Consider the following 19,696-nt stretch of genomic DNA (forward strand, 5'->3'; position numbering starts at 1 on the left):
CCCAGTCCCACACCACCACCTGGCGCAGCCCCAGCTGAACACCTTGCCTCCACCCAAGTGCCAGGAAAGGCCAGGGCTGCACCAGGCAGTGGTGCGGGGCTGGGAGCAGAGCTGCAGCAAAATCTGGGGTGGCTCCTCCACCCAGCACCACCAGAGCTCACTCCGAGCCCAGCCCCTGGTAAGAAAAGCTCTGCGCAGCACCAGCTCCACCCTGCAGCTGAAGCCTGCCCTGCACTGTGCAGATCCAGGGGCACATGCCCCCCACCTCTCTGGGGTGCAAGCAGTGGCAGGAGCTGCCCCCAACCCACTAGCCGTGCTTCCATCCTGCACCCCCCCACCCTGGCTGGCTCACCATGGGGAGCATTGATTTGCACCCCCATGCCACTTCCCTCCCCTCTCCCTTTCCGATTTACCAGCTGGAAGCAGCTCTCCATGCTGCCACCTCTGCTCTGTGCTGTGCTGCTGTGGCTGTGCACAGCACAGGCATTTATAAGCCACATTACTGGTCCCATGGGGCCAATATCTGATATAGACAATTTTCTTTATATTGGTATTGATTTGATAGCGGACCGATGTATCAGTGCACCTCTAGATTCAAGGCTTATAAACTACAGTCAGTTCAGTCTATTCTTGATGAAAGCAAGGATTTGAATTTAAAAAGTGACAATATACACATATAAAAGCCAATAAACCCACCACTTAATACTTATGCCCACTATTAGTTATATCTAAAATTAAAACTACTTTACATACTGCATGATCCTGGTTTGTCATATCATATTTCAGTGCAAACGATTTTACTCTTCCTACATAGACTGCATTGTAAAATTTTATAAGATCTCCTCTCTCCTCTCCTGATTCACTGGAGTTCTCTAATGTAGATCTTAATGATGAACAGCATGCTTTCCCAGAAGAGTCTATGACAACAAGAAAAATGAGCAGAGAGAGGTAGTTAGCAGTGTTAGCCTTAAGTCAAGCAGAAGGCAACAACTAATTGTTTCAGATCGGATGAAGAAGGTCATCATGAAAGCTTATGCCTTTTTGACACAGTCTCTGAAGCAGTGATTCTCAACTAGGGTGCTGGGGGATCCGGGGGTGCTTGAGATCCTTTCAAGTGTGCCTCAGGATGCCACTCAATGTTAGCACAGTCAGGTGTGCAAACATGATTCACAAGATAATCCCAGGAATTTTAAGTAACAATCTATAATATTAAAAATGTTCTGATCTGTTGTTGTTTCTCTGAGTTCTTTGCAATACAGAGATTGCTCTATTTATTTCTGTAGTCTAAAAATGAGTGAAAACTGAGCTGGCATTTTCCATGAGGTTGTGTCCAACTAGGGGCGCCTCGAGTCCAACAAGGTTGAGAACTACTCTAAAAGGTGCTATCTAGCTCTGCTTTTTACAAGAAAAATGCAGCAGTTTTCAGCATCAAGTCACTGACACTTAATTTTCAGATACAAGCTGATAATAAGCAGCAGGTCATATTATAAATTAAGGTTCTACTTGGCAGAGTTAATAAAATCAACTGATAGCTATTATAGCCTATTATGTTAATCATTTATTTTTAAAAAACCCTATTTATAAATGGAGATTTAATAAAATGTAACCATAATGTCCCTTTTTACACATTTTGCAAAGGGTCACAATTTTTCTTAGGAAACTCAGCATACAGATAAAAGTACTTTTTAACCACTTAAAAACAGATGAGGGAACTGCTTGTTGGTAGTATGCATCAGCTGTTACAAATGTAACTGTTACATCTACATGCTCCTGTCCTGATACAAATTAGCTAAACCCAACTAAAACAGGGTTAAATTTGCAACCATACTGCTGTGCTTGCATTACTATAAAATCATGGAGACCTAACAGTTACAGTGTAACAGCTTATATGAGGAACATCTGATACTGATATATTCTAATATTATAGAAGCCTGAGTCCATCTGTCTGTGTGTAATGCTTTATTTGCACTCTGATTGGCTGTTTCTGTCAGGCAATCAGAGTGCTCCAAGCATGGGGGAGCGCCACCATGATTCCAAAGTGGCGCTGAGGACTGGTCAGAGGGTGGGGGAGCCAGGGCCAGTAGCGCTGGCCTTGGCTCCCCCACCCCACTCCCTGCAAGAGGCATAACAGCAGCAGCATGGGGTGTTAGGTGGCAGCACTCCATTCCAGCTCCCTACCCCCCACCCCATCATTCTTGACAGGCAATTGGCTAGTCAATTTATAATCTCATTTATTCTAATCTATTGAGGCTCTTAATTCCAATTCAGGAAATAACCATAATCAAGGGACAACACTTTTTTATGGTGGATAGAATCACCAACCTGTGAGTAAAGATCTGCTTTATCTTCTGTGACACGCAACATGTATTATAAAAACACCAGATAGCTAAATCAGGTGCAGAAAAGGTCTATCAGCCATTAGTTAAAATTCATTTCTATAAAAAGACTATTGTCAATCTGGATTAGACCAATGGTCCATCTAGCCAAGCATCCTGTCTCCAACAGCAGCAAGTAGTAGATGCTTTAGAGCAGGGGTGTCAAACCTGCTTGGACCCCAGGCTAGATCTAAATTGCAGGGCTTGTCATAGGCCCAATTCAGACCCACCTCCAGTGACAGGGCAAGTGGTGGCCATTGCATGACAGTTAATGCAGGCATTGTTTGCCCCCCAGCTACTGACACTTGTCCTCAACAGAGCTCTGTACCCAAGAATATGGTGACAGGACTTGCCTCCAAATCCCTGGCCTCTCCAGGAGCTCTCTGGGCTGGGTAAAATGGCTCCACAAACTGCATCTTTCACACTCCTGCTTTAGAAAGTATATGTGCAGGGCTTGTCTAGTGTAATCTATCCCCTGTCATCAACCATCATTGTTTTAGGGATTTCAGAAACATCCCTGATAGTTCTATTTAACAGCTATCAGTGGTCCTGTCTTCCATGGCTTGTCTATTATACCATTATAAAATATTATATTATTACACAAAATTATTCCAAAAATACTCCATTGTATTGTAAGGTAAGGCATACAACATAAACATTCAATAATTATACAGCAAGTCTAGTAACTGCCATGTTATCTCCTGCTAACTCCAGAAGTAACTTGGATCATTACTGAATAAAAACTTAACAATATAAGCATGACTAAGCTGTATAACTTTCCTATCTGTTTTCTGTTTCAACCTGCAGCAATAAACAGTTACTATGGAACAGGTATGGAGGTGCACTAAATCAGTGGTTACACACACACTGAATCCAGGCTAGCTGAGAGAAATCCAGCAGCAGAGATTTTCCTTTTCTGCTTGAGAGGAGAGATTAGCTAACAGGAAGAGAGGGGAAAATCCCCCTCTTTTATGGGGAAGGGGAGGGAGAAATAGAGAAGTCTTTGTTTTGCCTAATATTGGGAAAGTCTGGACCCCAAATAAATACCAGTCCAGGCATCAGCTCCCATTCTAGAGTCTTCCCATTCTCCTGCTCCCATTCTAGATTCTTTCTCCAGAAAAGCCCTCATTGCATCAGTCTGATGTGAAGTTTTATTCTAGTCCAGAAGAGGAAGGGTAGCTCTCACAGGCTCACTGCAGACACTGCATTTATCATGTGATTAATGCACTGAATTGCACAAAAAGTGCTGGCACACCACAAACGCAAGATATTTAAGACACGATAAAATGACAAACCAGCCACAAAGCTGTTCTATCTATAACGTAACCCAGATGCCTGGCATCCTTTGAACATACTGGCCTGCGGGAGCTGGTATGTTCAAGAGAAGTGGTGCAGATGGGCTGCACTGAGCCTTTTAAAAGTTCTGAGGTACCACAAACCTGAGATTTGGGAGCTTTTCCCCCCCGATGTCAGGCTCCCAGCACACCATTGTCCTGGGTTTAAGGCAGGGGTGGGCAAAATATGGCCCCTGGGCTGGAACTGTCTTGCCATGCAATTTTATCTGGCCCACAGGCACCCACCAACTAACTGTACCTTGCCCAATCTGTGCACCTTGCTCCCACCCTCGTGTGTTGAAGGGCCCAGCCCAGGCAATACATATGGTTCCGGGCAGGGCTGTTGTTGCCACTGCTACAGCCACTAGGGGATCTGCTTGGCTTTCCCAACTTCCAGCAGCTCCTCCTCCTGCCCCTGCTGCAACATTTGCTCCGGGCACCAAGTAAGAAAGCAGTGAGGGCTGGGAAGGGGGAGCTGTGGCTGGACAGAAGCACGGAGCATGGGGCTAGGGCTGGCAGGACTGCAGAGTCTACACCCAGGGGGCAGAAGGAGCATAGAGCTTGGGAGGGCAGAGCATGGGTGCATTGGATTTGTGGGGGGGGAACGCCCCCTATTGTGCACACACTTCCTGCCATGGCAGAGGCAGCAGCAGCAGGTGATGGGCTCACACATGCACTGCTGCCTGGCAAGACGCAGCTCCAGCCAGTTCCAGGAGCTGCACATGGCAGCAAGAAGCAGAGCCAAGCTGGCCCACCTCTATCACATGGTGCTCCCCGTGGCACATTTGCAGCTTCCAGCACTTGTGTACTATTGTGCGGAAGCCCTGTGCAATGAAGTGATTGTCTTCCCCATTCCCTGCCAACATGTGCAACTGCTGGGACTCCACTGGGAAGCAGGGGGGTGGGGTTCCCTACCACTTCTGGTGGAGTCCCATGAGCTGCACATGGCAGCAGGGTCAGGGTGTGAGCTAGCATCCCCAATGCAAAATCTGAACCAAGTCAGGACACTCCCTCACACCCCACAAACCCACACCCTGCCCCCAGAACTCCCTGATATCCATCCCCCCCACAATATACCCTACTTCTCCACACACACAGCCAGACCCTCCCATAAACCCCAACCCTCCCACAATACACACATACCTCCCCTCTAACCACATCCCAAATGGTCCCCCACACATACAAGAGTAAGGCTTTATTTTTGAGCTATTATGCAATCATCTTTATATATACTACATAAGCACAAATCATGACAAAAAATATTTTTTGAAATAAAGTATGTGACAGTACATGTTTTACTTTTAGTAGATGATTTTTTTCACCCCCTGGTTCCAGGACGGCAACTCCCACCCCCACCTAAAAGGAATACTTCCAGGGGCAAGGGGGGGGCGGGGAGGGGGGGACTTCTGGTGGCAAAAGGTCAGGGATTAAGAGTGAGACTTCTGGTCCCAAGATGGTGATCAGGGGGCAGGGCACCAGTCAAGGAACAGGGCTACCCTTGAGGCCTTCGACCTCTCACCAAAACTCATTAAGTGGCCCTCCAGCCAAACTAACTGCCCACTCCTGGTTTAGGGTTTCTGCTGCCACTGCTGCAGCCCCTGGGGACATGACCCTGCCTCCAGGTTGCTCCATGCAGCAGGCAGGGAAACAGCAGGGGCAGGAGTGCAGAGCATGGGGCTGGAGGCAGTGCAGACCACACACCCAGGGGGGCATCAGCAGCATGGAGCTCAGGTGGGCAGCATGTGGGAAAGCAGCTGGCTCCAGTGCCACAGTGCATGTGGGGAGCGCTGGCGAGAGAGAAGGTCTAGTGGAGTCTGCACCCCCTCACCACAATGTGTGGTGCTAGCTGGAGCTGCATCCCCTCCAGAAACCAGCACCTGCGCCAGACACAAGTGCCCTAAGCACCCCTGCCTGCTGCTTCTGTGCCATGGGGGGATGGGGGGAGTGCCCACACCCTCCCTCACACCCCAAAAATGCCATACACCCACACCCTGCCCCCACACCCGGTGACATATACATAACCACCCAACATACCCTCTGCTCAGACTGGTATGGACTGTGGTGGGTTTTGTCTTCCTCTACAGTGGAGGTATGCATATATAATTAATAACATTCATAGCAGTAAAATGCTGGCTGCCATGATGACCTTGCTTTTCCTTGCATCTTAGGGCATTATGTCTCGTGTTGTGTCAGGGTTGACTGTAGTTTTCCTACGAGGTTAAACAACAGATTTGCATGGGATGGTCTGTATGGGAATGGTCCCGTCTCAGGTAAGGGCTTGGTCTAGATGACCTCTCATGATTCCTTCCAGCTCTATTTCTCTATGATTCTATGATGTTGATCAAATAACAGAACATAACTCACCACCATCTGTCATCTCTACATCTTGGTTTATATTTTTATTGTCCGACGTAACAGCTGTAGGAGTACTTCTCAACAAGACATTCCTATAAACCTAGAGCATAAAGGAGAAAAATACTGCTATCAGGAATACAAGGAAGTAAGAAGATTAGATGAAATCAAGAGTTCAAAGGAAATGCATATAACATTAATAACTGTTTAGCTTTATATTAATATAAACATATTTGAAAAAGAACATTTATCTCCAGGAAATAGGTTCTTTACTCACATGGCTATTTGCTTGTGGCTGATTTCTGTAACTTTTCATAATATCCTGAAAAGTTCTTTCCTCTTTGGTCACCTGGAAAAGAAAAACCCATTAAGACAAACTATTCATAACAAGTACAACTGGTAAACGATGGAGTTTGTGAGAGTATTTACACAAATTTAAACAAGGAAATTATTAAATAAGCGTCTACTGTCTTCTCCATGGTTTTCAGGATCCCATTTTGTTTGAAAAATAAAAAAATAAAAAGGTTCAGAAAAGTAAATTATACAATACTGGGAAATTTAATTTCTACTGGCTTTCAGAAGGGTGTTCTGCTGTTTTAAAGAATAGCAAATCTCACTTTTCTTTCCACTGCAGTATTCATGAATTGGAACTTTTAATATGTTGAAAAGCAATGTCTGTATTATGGATTCTGTAGGTTTCACAGTGTTTGAAAAAGGTAGCCAGCCTATCTTGATCCCCAACTTCCATTTCCCTTTTTGTTCTCCCTTTTCCAAATAGGGAAGGATAGGAAAGCATACATCAATTAGTCTTACTGCAATTAGGGAGGAAGAGAGAATGAAAGCTTGATTCCAACATATTTTGTTGTTACAGAACTTAACTAATACAGTATTGCTGTGATGTTGCAGATTTCAGGAAGATGTTTCTTATAATCAACATTTTCTTTCACATTGTACACATTTCTTGTTACCATTAATATACTATTAATGATGAGTCCATATATTATTTAAAAGCATAATTTAGTCATTTGAAAGAGAACAAGTTAAACAAATTGCAATTGCCTATCTAACCTTGGAAAGTCTGTTTATTGCAGGAAGCTTAAGAATTATTCCTTTCCTCACCCTTTCAGAAATTGTCTACAATTTGGAATTATAGAAGGGAACAACTTATGGAGTAATATCTATAAGTAACAGTATTAGTGGTATTTGAAAATAGGATGTCTGATCCTTCAATATACTCTAGCTACCCTGTTTTCCAGAAGGAGTTGCTAGGTCAGGCAGGCACATATATATTTTTAGTTAAAGCATATTTTTACAGTTAAAAGACAGCATCACTCATTTGTTTCATGCTGATAAGGTTTCAGCCATGTGCACCCAATTAGATGATCAATAGTTTCCATAATGAAGCCAAAGGAAAAACATATCTAAATTCCAAGCTTACTTGTTAAGAGCATCTCCAGTGCAGTGAGACCTAAGAAAAGAAAAGTGTTTGCTGCATTTGGCAGTAAGAAAAGGGGGAACACTATTTTATGGTTTTATTTTTCTACAGATATTGGCAGCAGCATCCAAACTGATTTAGGGCCTTGTGATAACATTCTGTACGACTCCCAGTGTAAGGTGAGTGGAGTTAGTGCTAGCTCGAGTTTGGAGCAGTCACACTTCAGGCCAACAGGGGCCTAGAGGACAAAAGTAAGATACTGCACTGCCTCCCACCCCACTGTCTCATTCCAGGTTCCCCCCATGCCCTCCAGGGTGCCCCCCTTGCTTACTTGTGGCAATCTGTGCCAGGAAAGCAGGCAGGGAAGGGCTAACTCAGCTGTGGCTGGGCAGGCAGATTAACCCTGCCTGCTCCCCTGCGATAGACACAGCATAGGCAGCAACATGTAAGCTGGGGGGCCAGGGGTAGGCAATGAGCACAATCTGGGGTGTTAGAGAGGGCAGGGGATTAGTAGGCCCAATCTGGGTCAGTAGGGGACAGGAACAAGTGAGAAGTTTACCTCGAGTCTACACCTTAGTGTAACATGTCCTGGGTAACATGGATAAGCCTACTCTGGAGTAGCATAATTTTGAGTCATCTAATGAGTGCTTAAAACTAGGGGTGTACCAACAGAGATTTTTTTGGCTAATACCAGTAGCTGATTATTCACCAGGCATATTGGCCTACACTAGTCCAATAACTGGTTTACAGGAGCACAGCAGGGCAGCATGGAGAGTAGCACACTGCAGTTAAGTCTGTGGAGGGGAAGCAGCATGGGGGGGAGAAGGGATGTGTGGGGGGCAGACCAAGGCCCCCACGGTGAGAGAGGGAGTGGGGCAGGGGCTGGAGCTGGGGGTGCTGCCCAGCCAGGGTGGAGAATCGGATGCCATGGCGGGGAGCAGGATGGAGCTGCGGTCAGCTCACCCAGGGGATCAGCTTCCTGGCATTTGAACTAAAGCTTGTCAAATGAGCTTTACTTCAAGTGCCACCACCACCATTTTTAAGCTCCGGGAGTCGAGTGGGGCATCCCCTGCTCACCCGGCACTGAGAGACGCAACTTGTTGCTACCACTGCTGTTGGGCAGGCAGGGGATTTGGCGCAACCAGCACACCACTCCTGGGGCAAAGGAAGCAGGGTGGAAAGCCCTGAGCCTGCAGCAGGCAGCCCACCTCTGTTTCTGCCCTCGCCCTACACACAGAGGGGCACATGCCCCCCCCAGGGGCTGTGCAAGCAGCAGAGAGCTGCGCTCTCTGGACAAGCTGCCTGTGACTCTGTCCCAGTCCCCAACCCAGCCCCAGCCCCAGGGTCCCATTTAGTGCCCTGGCTGGACAGCGCCCCTAGCCCCACCCCTACCTTCACCATAGGGACCCTTGATCTGCCCCCTATGCCCCTTCCCCTCCGCAGATGCAAAGTGCTGCTCTCCACACTGCCCGGCTGCACTCCTGCCCACATGCATGCTGTGGTTGCATGCATATGTGTGGTGTCCAGGGGCCATGGCCAGACGGCATATTATATTTATCAGTACATTATCGGCTACACTGGCCAAAAAAAGCCAATAATGTTAATTTTCCTTTTACTGGAGCCAATCTGATATGGTGCTGATCTATTGGTGCACCTCTACTTAAAATTAGTTTCAAGTGTTAATGTGCAAACAATCCAGGAGTTAAGAACTCCAGGGGCTGCCCAATATTACTGTGCAACAAGGCCCTCAAGCTCTAAAAGACTGCTTACAGTATTGAAATGCCCGAATGACAATTCCATTCCATAGGTAATGCCTTTTCTCATTTCTCTTTCCTACTGGGCTGCATTGAGCAGCTCTTTTTTAAAACAGCCTTACTACATTATTAAACTGGTATATTGCCTTGGCGTCAATTTTTTCACCTGAATGTGCAGCAGTCTCAGATTCTGTTTACATTTGCTAGCAGTTCTAAAAGTTAGAGAGTGAAATTGGGTTATGAAACTGGAACATTGATGTAAGTGAGGTTTAGTTTAATAGTGCTTCAAAACAACATGAGCAAGCTTCTCAAATCTCTCTATTTCCTAGCAGAAATTTTATTTCTATGATGCATACCACTAGTTGCCTTCCTCAACCTTAACATGCTGCAGTGGAAAACATTAACATTTTCCCAAAAATAAAGTATTCACAGAGATGTTAGCCCCAGCAACCTTTTGCCTGATGCTAGCATAACTAAAAAGCTGTACCAAGCTCTTTCTAGGTCTTATTTCTTACTGTATGGACCTGAAAGTCAGCAGAGCAGTAAAGATGAGCAACATGAGGCAGTCCCTTCTAGAGACTGAACACAACGTTGTCTCCTATGACCCACAGCAGACATTACATGTATTCCACAATTCATTAATTAATTAATCACAAGATAAATTGTAACATGCCACATGTTCAACCAATGTATTACGCAATAAAAAAAATGGCAAACCAGCAACTGAGCTGGTTCCCATTAAATATGGAACACCCATGTGGCTAATTTGTATTGCACTTTAATTTGAAAGTGTATCATGTTAAAGTGCAATTAGGGAGCCAAGCTCAGAGCCAATCTCTGGTTCTGCCTCAAAACCCATTTAAAATTTCTGGTGTGCAGGGAATTTAGCACTGGGAATCCAGTCTCTGATGCCAGGAAGTTTAAAGCCACACCGGGAAGCCCAGCACTGGGGACTGGTTCCTCAATATCAGGCTACCCAGCAAGCCTTTAAAGGTCTGGGCACATGATGGGATCTGAAGAATTTTACTTCAGATCCCCAAAATCATGCATCCTGCCATGCCAGATTTTGAAAGTTTGGCATGACAGGTCACACAATTTTTGAGATCTAGAATAAAATACTTTAGATCCATTGCACATTTAATTTGTTTGTCAGGGGCCTATGAAAGTGGTCTTGTAAAGGGAAAAGGAAGGAACAATGGTGTTCCATCACATTTTGAAAGGATCTCCCTTCAGTAATGTAACTCAGGGTGGGCAAGTACAACAACAGCCCTGGGTGCCAATTTAAAGCACTTATCAGAATGTTGGCCCCTGGGAACCTGAGAAGCAGCTGCCTCTGGTATGTATGGAGCCTATGAGGCAGCAGCAGTAATGACCACAGCAGCAGCCACCATTGGTGTATGGAACCTTGTTCAGCAATGGAGGGAGCAGCCTCAGTGTGTGGGTAGACAGTGCTATGGCAACAACAGCCACCGGGGTCTCCAGTAACACTCCTTCATGCTCAGCACCCTACGCTACCCACTCTTCAGCATTCAACACAATTCCCTCCTCCTCCCCTCCCCCACTGCTCAAGGCACCAAAAATTCTCAGTTACACCTCTGCCTTCCCAACCCACCCGCAAGTCAATATCAAAATTAATGTAAATTTTCAATATATTTTAAACTTTATTTACCAGCTAATAAAGGTAAAATACTTCTTAAAACTTATGCCTTACCTTTGCCATAATGTAAAAGGCACAAAGGAGGAGCTGATCCAAATGTCGGTCTTTCATTAGATCTGTGCAGTGAACTAATGTGAACTCAAAACATGTCCATATCTTCCTGCGCAAGTCATTGGAAACATCCATTTTTAAGCACAAATCACGCAAACGCACACTTGCCAAATGATATACCTGAGATGGAAGACAGCACAATAACTGAGGCTCAAATGAACCTTGAAATTTGAAGCCTACGAAATGTGTGATCCCAGCAATTAAAGGACACCATTCTGGGTAGCAATTTTTTTGCCTGCTGCTTTCTGAACTTCAGAAACTATATTTTGAATGACCTCTACTCCAATCCGCATGATTTGATAAAAATGTTGCTACCTGTCATTTTCTGGATACCAGCAGCAGTTTTTTGTTTCCAGACAAAAACTCCACAGCAAGCAAAGATGACAAAACAGAATGAGGAAAAACAATACAGCCCCGACTTGGCAAAAAGCATTTGGCTTAAAAAGAAATTTTGTAGTCATGGCACCAGAAAAATGACTAGCTCCCACTCCACTAGTTTCACAGGCTCCTAGTAAATGCAATTACAAACCCCCCTGTCAACCAGGGTGCCTCAAGATCCTTTCACGAGTGCCATGAAATATTAGTACCATTATGTGTGCAAGCATGGTTCACAAGATAAACCCAGAAATTTCAAATAGAAATCCATAACATTAATAATGTTCTGATCTGTTGTGATCTGAGTTCTTGGTAACGGAAGAAATGCTGGATTATTTTCTGCAGTCAAAAAATGAGTAAAAATTAAGAGTTGGCACTTTCTGAGGGGTGCCTTGAGTCTAAAAAGGTTCAGAACCACTGCTATCTATGAATTTTCTATCTACACATAACAGCAAAAATTCTACTTTCTGCATATTCAAACTCAAAGAGATTACAGAAGATCCATCCTTGGAAGTTTTTAATGCCAGGTTACATAAACACTGATCTGGAATGGTTTAGTCAGAGATGATCCCCTGCCATGAGCAGGCGATTGTACTAGATGACCTCCTGAGGTCCCTTTTAGCTCTACTTTTTTATGATTTTATGAAAGCCACAAGTCTAGAATTGATAGGTTCTATATACCAAATCTATATGCAAGGTCATAAATTAGAGGAGCAGTTTAAAATGAGAATGTATCAGCTAAAAATACTCCAAAACAATATCCACTGTAGCTTTGTGCAGCCCTACACAAATTAAAAAAAAAAAAATCAGGATTGTTAAGTGGGTGCAGGAAATAGATGTCACTTCTTTTATTAGAAAACACTGAATTTAAGATAGAAGTAGTCAAAATAGTCTACTGCATCTGAATGCCTGCCAGCTGCAAGACAACTTCCTTTCCATGTGTCCTACCCACAAGTCTGGGAGGCAATAAGAACATGTATAGGAAATCAAAAGCACACAAAACGTGTAGCTACTGTAGCAGTCAATCAAAGAAATCAGAATGCAACTCATCTGGCAGTCGCTGGTAAATGCGAAAAGATTGTTTTCCCTACAATTTAAAATCATTCCCCCAAGTGTCATTATTAGTGACAAAAGAAGAGTAATTTATAATACAGGATTATAATAAAAAAAAAAAAAACACTTTGAGAAACAAATTTCAATGTAATCAAGAAGAAGAGAATAAATCTTTAACGTAGACTGTATCTTGGCCATGATACCTTTACCTTTCTGTAAAATAGAGCTAGGGAACCAGTTTTCTTTGGTTTGCTTCCTGGTAAATGATGCGTTTCTTGTGCTTGATTCATTTGGGACTGATTTGGAGAGGCACTAGTCAAAGCTTGGGCTGTAAGGGGAACTTGTTCATTATTCTCCACTTTGGGGTGCTGAGATAAAGTCATTGAAATGGGAATCAAGGTGATCCCCCCAGTCTCATTTGCAATACCTAAAAACATAGATAAAAAGTATTTTTTTTTGCTGGCCAACTGCATAGCCAATAGCAAACAATATGGTTCATATGTAAAACAAGAATATTATTCAATATTTGATATAAAAAAATCTCTTTGCTCTCTACTGCATTCATAAAGAATTAATGCAAAGCACATTCTTGATAGTTCTTAAAGAAACGGAAATACTAGGATAAATTACTTCTGTCTAAAGCTACCAGGAGGTACAAAGATTAGGAGGAACAATTATGATTCTGTCTGGCTCAAATCACCAAAGACGACCAGCTTATCACAAGTGACAGCAAGACGTGTTGAAAAGATGTAATTTCCTTCCCAAGGGTCTTTCTATGCTTCTATCAAGAGGAAAAATTGCTACGGCTAAGGACAGATGTAACATTTGCAATATTTCAAACAACTCTGAATCACCTTTGAAGCGTTTCAAATGGTGAATGTATAGACCAGGGCAATTACTTCGGATGGAGGGCCGCTCACTGAGTTTTGACAAGCCATTGAGGGCTACATGACAGGCAGCCAGGGGCAGATAAATATTAATTTTTTAAATTTTTAGGGGCCCCGTGGGCCAGATAGAATGGCCTGGCAGGCTGCATCCAGCCCATGGGCTGCATTTTTCCCACCCCAGTACATACAAGATAAAATGGTCCGAAAGTGGCCAAATTGTGACAAAAATGCACCTGGAGAGAACAAGTACTATTTTGTACCATTTTGGAATGTTTCATGATCCAGGATGTTGGTGCTTCAGGCACCTCATAATGCTTCTTCCTCCCCATCCCTATGTGCACCCCACCCTCTGGCTGCTGCTGCTGCTACCCCACAAGCTTTCCAGCTTTTGGCACCCTGATTTGTTGTGCCCACAGGAGCATTCATTGGCTGCTCCTCTCCTTGCTACTGGGGGAAGGGAGCAGAGCCACAGGATTGAGTAGAGGCCTCATGCCTCCAGAACACAGCAGAGACCTATCATGCCCCTTGACTGAAGAGCATCACCGCAGCATGCCAGTGCAGTGACTTGAAAAACTGCACTAGAACTCAATTCTGTATTAATGAGGTAGCTGCTGTACAGTTGCTGAGGTGCTTTAGTGGAGAGAACAAAGTCATGCATCTCAACTGCAGGATACTCAGTGCTGTGCTTTTCGTAGTGACTTTCAAGAACGTGCTTTCTATAGTTGGCAAAACAATTTTTGAGACTCACTTTTCTATGCAGTGGAATCAAAAGTCATTCAAAATGAAAAAGTTCATTCAATTTTTCTACTGAAAACAGTATTCTTTAAATGTTATGTGTTAGGGTGACTGTATTTGGATCTTGGGGAACAATGAATCTGCAGCCGAATAAAAGGCTTTAGGCTGCGGCCAGCAAAACTGCTAACCACAAGGCAGAATGATATATTGAAAGTAACATTACAAAATGCTTAGGTAAGCATTTTCCTAACAATGGAGTAGTGCCGTAAAGATATACAGCTCATTGTGCAAGGAGAACAAGATGCAGACCACCAGCTATTGTCAAGAAATAAAGCAGAAGTAAGAACTTGGAGATAAGGGAGTCAGCAAGAAACAGCAAGTGACTGGAGGAAGCCAGGCTCATGGTCTTGAGCATCTGATCATAGCAAAAAGACATGTAAATGAACAACATGCATAGGCAATCCCATGCTAAAGAAGTAAACAGTAAACAGAGGCGGAGCTTGAGATAGGAGGGAATATGGGTGTAACAAAGGAGGGGCAGAAGGTGGAGTAAATGTTAATGAGTATAAACCAAAAAGTGTATAAATATGGAAAAAAAAACCTAATGTTCAGTGCAGGTCCCCGGTTTGTTGGACCTTTGCCCAAAGCAGTCTCCATTCTGAATAAAGCTGTTGCGAGCAATGTGTGCTGGTGTTTGCCCCCTGCTTGCTCCCTGAGCAACTGGATCCATGAGCAATTGGATTGTCATCTCCCTAGTTGTTGGGCGCCACACGGAGTCGTGGTCTAACATTATGGTAGTGTTAGAGTGATATTATAGCCACAATGGTCCAAAAAGTATGCAAGAGTCAATGATTTCTTTGGGTGATACTGTAACTGTGTTTATCTCCAGAGACGGCCATGATGCCCTTGGAGCCCCCTCAGCCCATATCAACTTTGCTTTCTTTGGGCAATCACAGCTTCACTTTCCAGCCAAGCCTTGATGTATTTATCTTTTACATAGAGAGGCTGCCCCAGGGCTTCCCAAGCTTGATCTCATGCTCTTGAGCTCAGGTGTCTCTGTTCTGTGCCTTATGGACTAATTACATGTCACTGACCACCTCTTACACTACACCTGTGCCTCACAGATGCCACTGTTCGCTATTGAGCTGTCTCTCTCTGCACACACTCAGACATTTTGCTCATCTTGGCCACTCCCATGTGCAGCCTTGGGTCCCTGACCTGGATCTTGCCTTTCGTGAAGCACTGGACCCCTGGCCCTGACTACGCCCTTCTCTGGCCATGCTCCTAGGCCAGTTGAGACCTCTAGGTTTCCTGGCTTGCTTGCCCCTCCTGGGCTACAAGTTACTGACTCTGCCTCTTGCCCTTTGCAAACTACAGGTCCTTGCCCCCCACCCATGCTCTCATGACCCTTTGGCTGTGGCCCTGCTCTTCAGTCTTGGCCCCTATCTTTTGGGCCCTGGCCCCACTCCCAGGCTAACTGAGACCACCTTACCTACCCTTGTCCCAACCTCCAGACCACCGGTCTGCTTACCCCAGCTTAGGCGTTTGCCAGGAGCCTGGTTGTTCAGGAGTTCTTCACATCCCAGCTACCAGGATCAGACTGTTGCCCCAGTTCAGGCTCTGGTCTTATATCCTGCAAGCCCAACATTCTGTTGGGTCACATGACTCTTGATCGCCACCTGCAACATCTGCAGACTGCTGCATAATTGGGATAGCTGGACATCAATAGTCAGGTGTCTAACTCTATACCCAGCTATGCAATTGGTCCATTAAAAGATATCACTCAAAGAAATCCTTGCCTCTTGCATAATTCCTGGACCATCACAGCTACCACATCACTCTAACATTACCGTAACATGGAAAATAATAATCTGAGATACTGAAATCTGTTGCTTACAATGGAAAATCCACAACCTAAAGAAATAACAAGCCAGTCTACACAGTAACATCTTCCTAAACCTATGCAAGAAACAACATCATCCCAGGGTGACCCATCTTCTGCAACTCTCTAGCCAACAGACAATTCCATATATGCAACAGTTGTCTAACTATCCCAACTATGCAGTTGGTACAGTAAAAGTTATCACCCAAAGAAATCCTTGTCTATTTAAATGTTATGCCTTCAAAATACAAAGCTCTCCAAATTAAATCTCCACTGTGTTTAACAGTATGTGAGGGAAAGAAAAAGTAAAGCGCTCAGCATCCTTGTAAAATGACCCAAAGTAACATGAAGGCAAGACTTACCATGCAGTGGAATTGTAACTTTCTGCCCTGATGTTCCTGCTACTGCAGCTGTTGACATAGTCAATACTGTCTGTCCAGGGGAGACCGACCCAATTTCAGCAGCAGTGTTTGAAAACGGGGCAATTTTCAACTTAGTTCCTTCACACAAAATCTTCTCCATCCGCTTTTTGTTTGGGATGCCATCTCCAAAAAGCCTTCTCTTAGCACTTCCAGCTATAGGAGAACTGTAGCGCTCATGAACAGAGACTGGTGACAACGGCTGCATGTCTAATATGCAAGAGGATGGGGGAACATCACCAAAAAAAATCAACAGTAGAAATGTAATATTGACAGTAATTAAAATGCTAGTTCACAAGCTACAAAACTGGAGGTGCACAAAATCCTCTCCCGACAGAACTAAAGGGAAGTGCTTCTATATGCAAAATCTCTCTTATTCATACTTCCCTTAATACTCACTATTCAGTATTTCTTTTTTGCTTTTCCTATGTAAGTAAGCTCTCTTCTAAGAACTTAATAGGACAGATACTGACTGACAAAGAATTGCGTTTATTAATCAGATACCAATATGGAAGTCAGACATGACCCAGCAGCCTCTTGTAAAACACCAAGAACAACAACCCAATATTCCTTTCAAGATGCTAGGCAGAGCAAGGTTGTTGATATTCACTACAGGCTACCATACCTACATCCTATTCAACAGATCAGTTTTTCACAGAAGGATTCTTATATAGGCAATACATTTGAGTACTCCTCCACAATAGCCAGCTGCTTATAAGGAATGGAGACTACTTCTGTCAGTTACATCTTCACTGTCCCCTTTAACTGCATAAACCTCCTGTTCCCTAATCTCTTCCTCCTCTTTCCCCATTGTTACGTCTCAGCTCTGAGTTCTTGGGCAACCCTGGCACAGGATGCAGTCTATCTGACTCACAAAGGACTCACCCCCCCCTCCTCTACCTAAACGAAACTGATTAAGATGCAGTGAGAGACGCACCTAAGACCCTCCAGATAAGGGTGACAAGAGTGAACCAACTGCCCTAGGTCTCATTTGCATCTGAGATGGAACCAGATGACCATTCATTTACATGAGAGATGGAGAACAGAAAGCCTGAAGCAGAGACTGCAGTGAATTCTGGGACCAGAGAAGCAGGGGAGCACTGCATGATGGGGAATCTGTGCTTCAAATGTTAATCAACCCATGTTCACACACACCCAGCTCAGCATTTATCAGACCAGTTCTAATCTGGATTTACTAAGGACTCTTCCCCCCCCAGACACACACACAGCTCTAAGTTTAATAGGCATCTCGGGCCGTACATTCCCCGGTCCCACTATGGGAGGCCTATTTAAACTTGATTGACTAAAACTCGGTTGCCGGGTTAGGGAATGCTGAGGCAAGAGACCGAGTCAGAGGGGGTATGGGGAACATTTGAACAATGGTTAAGAGTTCATCACAGCATCCAGCCTGCTGGAGCCCTAATCACAGGTGTTGTCACTTTTCCCGAGACGACAGGTGGGAGTCCTCTCCACAAAAGGTTATGAGCACCCCAATAATTGTCTTAAGTCTGTTAAAAGACTATAGTAAAATCTGGAAAAGTCATGCTAAGCTGAGGCTTGTGCACAACAAGCAAAAATCCAAAATCCTGATGCTGCAAGCTATCTATTGTTCCTGAAGAAACCATAAGATATCCCATCAGTATATCCGCCATCCATAGGAATCTCAAGCTGGCTCCCAAGCATTTGGTTACTCCCTAATTTTAAGTGTTTCCTGATTATCAATCAGTTTCCTGAGATGGTCCAAACCAGATAACCCCTTGTCAATAGAAAAGACAATGATTTACACTACTGAGGGTGCTTCGAAGTAGCTAAACTGGGGGTATAAAAATCTGTAAAAAGTGTGGGTGCTTCAAGAAGAAGAAGAGGAAAGAAGAAGAAGAAAACTCCTGTGCTGACACCATCCCGTCGTTCTTGGGACTCTGGAAGAACAGATCGTTTCTCTCTTCAAGGATTGTGCTACGGACTGTGCCTGTCAGCTTTGCAGCCTGAGTACCTTGGACTAGGTGAGATCCCATCGCTCTCTCTCTCTCTTCTCTCTAGGCATAAACTTCTGAACCTGAACTGTATTAGTTAAGCTTGAGCTAAGTTTCCCCAAATACTTAGTGAAACCAGGGTAGTACTGTAATTGTTTGTGTTTGTTTTTCTTTTGCATGTCTATTACTACTAGTACTATTATATATTTCATATGCTTAGCAATAAATAACTTTTATAGTCAAACTGGTAGTAATTGGGTATATTTTTCCTTCTCTGCTTCTTTTTCCTCCCGTGCTCTGCAGCTTCTTTTACCTAAGCTAAAGATCCCTGTGAAGCCCAAATTATTGTGGGGTCTGCTCATCAAGAGGCCAAAGATTGGGACGTGCTGAATTTGAAACACATAAGGGGATCAGCTTGTACAGGCTGATTGACCCAGTTTGACTCAGACGTGCCCTTATGAACTGAATGCTGGCCCATGAGGGTGTCAGCTGGACACCCAGATGGATTCAGAGGGATTCTGTTTGCCTGTGTGCTTGTGTCTGACTGCATTTTATTGTTGCTCTTATGAACTGATTCTTGGCATATGAGGGTGTCAGCCTGTCCATGCTGATCAGCCCGGCCAGGTCGGGCGTGTCACGTTAATTTGTGTGTGTTTGTGTGTATGACTGATTTGGTGACTGGAGGAACCCAGTCCCATTGAGATTGAGTCCTGCAAGATAGCTCCATTGGAGGTGAGGGCTTGCAGAAGGGGGAAATACAGCTCCGTATAGTAACACAAGCAGCACATTGACCGAATCACCAAGAACCTAGAAACTATCCCTAATAAATGAGCACACCCCAAAGTAATGGGCAAATTTGGTAACACCATGCTATTCTGCTCAGCCTGAGTCCTCCCCTTGGCTTATTCCTTGACCTATGTGCTGCCAATGTCTTGGTTTTCTGTTGCTGGTACCCAACAAGATGCACAAGAGTAGTTAAACTGACCAACACAATGTTAGTTTCACTACTGTAGGGCTGGAACAGCTGGGGCTGGCTTCCTACCTCCCACCATGCCCCCAACACACACCCAGTCCCCCACTCCTCTATCATAACCCCCATACCCACATCCACCCATCCTCCCCTACACACCCCACCCACAGCTTACATACATACCTACCACACCATCACACCCACTCTTCAACCACACAGCCCCCACATATATCCCTTTACCCCCCCCATACACACAATATACAAGAGTAAGACTATATTTTGAGCTATTATGCAATTGCCTCTAGATACACTATGCAAACACATATAGATCCATAGAAAGTTAGGGCGGGAAGGAACATCAGGAGGTCATCTAGGACCTCTTCT

The 19,696-nt window shown here is 44.4% G+C and overlaps 1 protein-coding gene across 6 annotated transcripts in view; it reads right to left on the reverse strand.

Moving 5' to 3' along the window:
• Window positions 1-19,696, reverse strand: part of RBL1 (RB transcriptional corepressor like 1) — a 71,487-nt gene that overhangs the window by 3,932 nt on the left and 47,859 nt on the right. For 5 of the 6 annotated variants that reach the window (XM_006265346.4, XM_019500686.2, XM_059733279.1 and 2 more), the window contains 6 exons: window positions 16,313-16,579; window positions 12,656-12,873; window positions 10,962-11,138; window positions 6,339-6,410; window positions 6,074-6,164; window positions 754-917 (listed from right to left, as the gene is read on the reverse strand). In XM_006265346.4, the coding sequence (XP_006265408.1) occupies window positions 754-917; window positions 6,074-6,164; window positions 6,339-6,410; window positions 10,962-11,138; window positions 12,656-12,873; window positions 16,313-16,579 (989 nt within the window). Of the gene's footprint in view, window positions 1-753; window positions 918-6,073; window positions 6,165-6,338; window positions 6,411-7,499; window positions 7,530-10,961; window positions 11,139-12,655; window positions 12,874-16,312; window positions 16,580-19,696 lie in introns of those variants that run through there. The other variant, XM_019500690.2, reaches the window with a different exon arrangement.

The sequence above is a fragment of the Alligator mississippiensis genome, chromosome 9 (genome assembly GCF_030867095.1).
Source record: "Alligator mississippiensis isolate rAllMis1 chromosome 9, rAllMis1, whole genome shotgun sequence".
NCBI classification, from domain to species: Eukaryota; Metazoa; Chordata; order Crocodylia; family Alligatoridae; genus Alligator; species Alligator mississippiensis.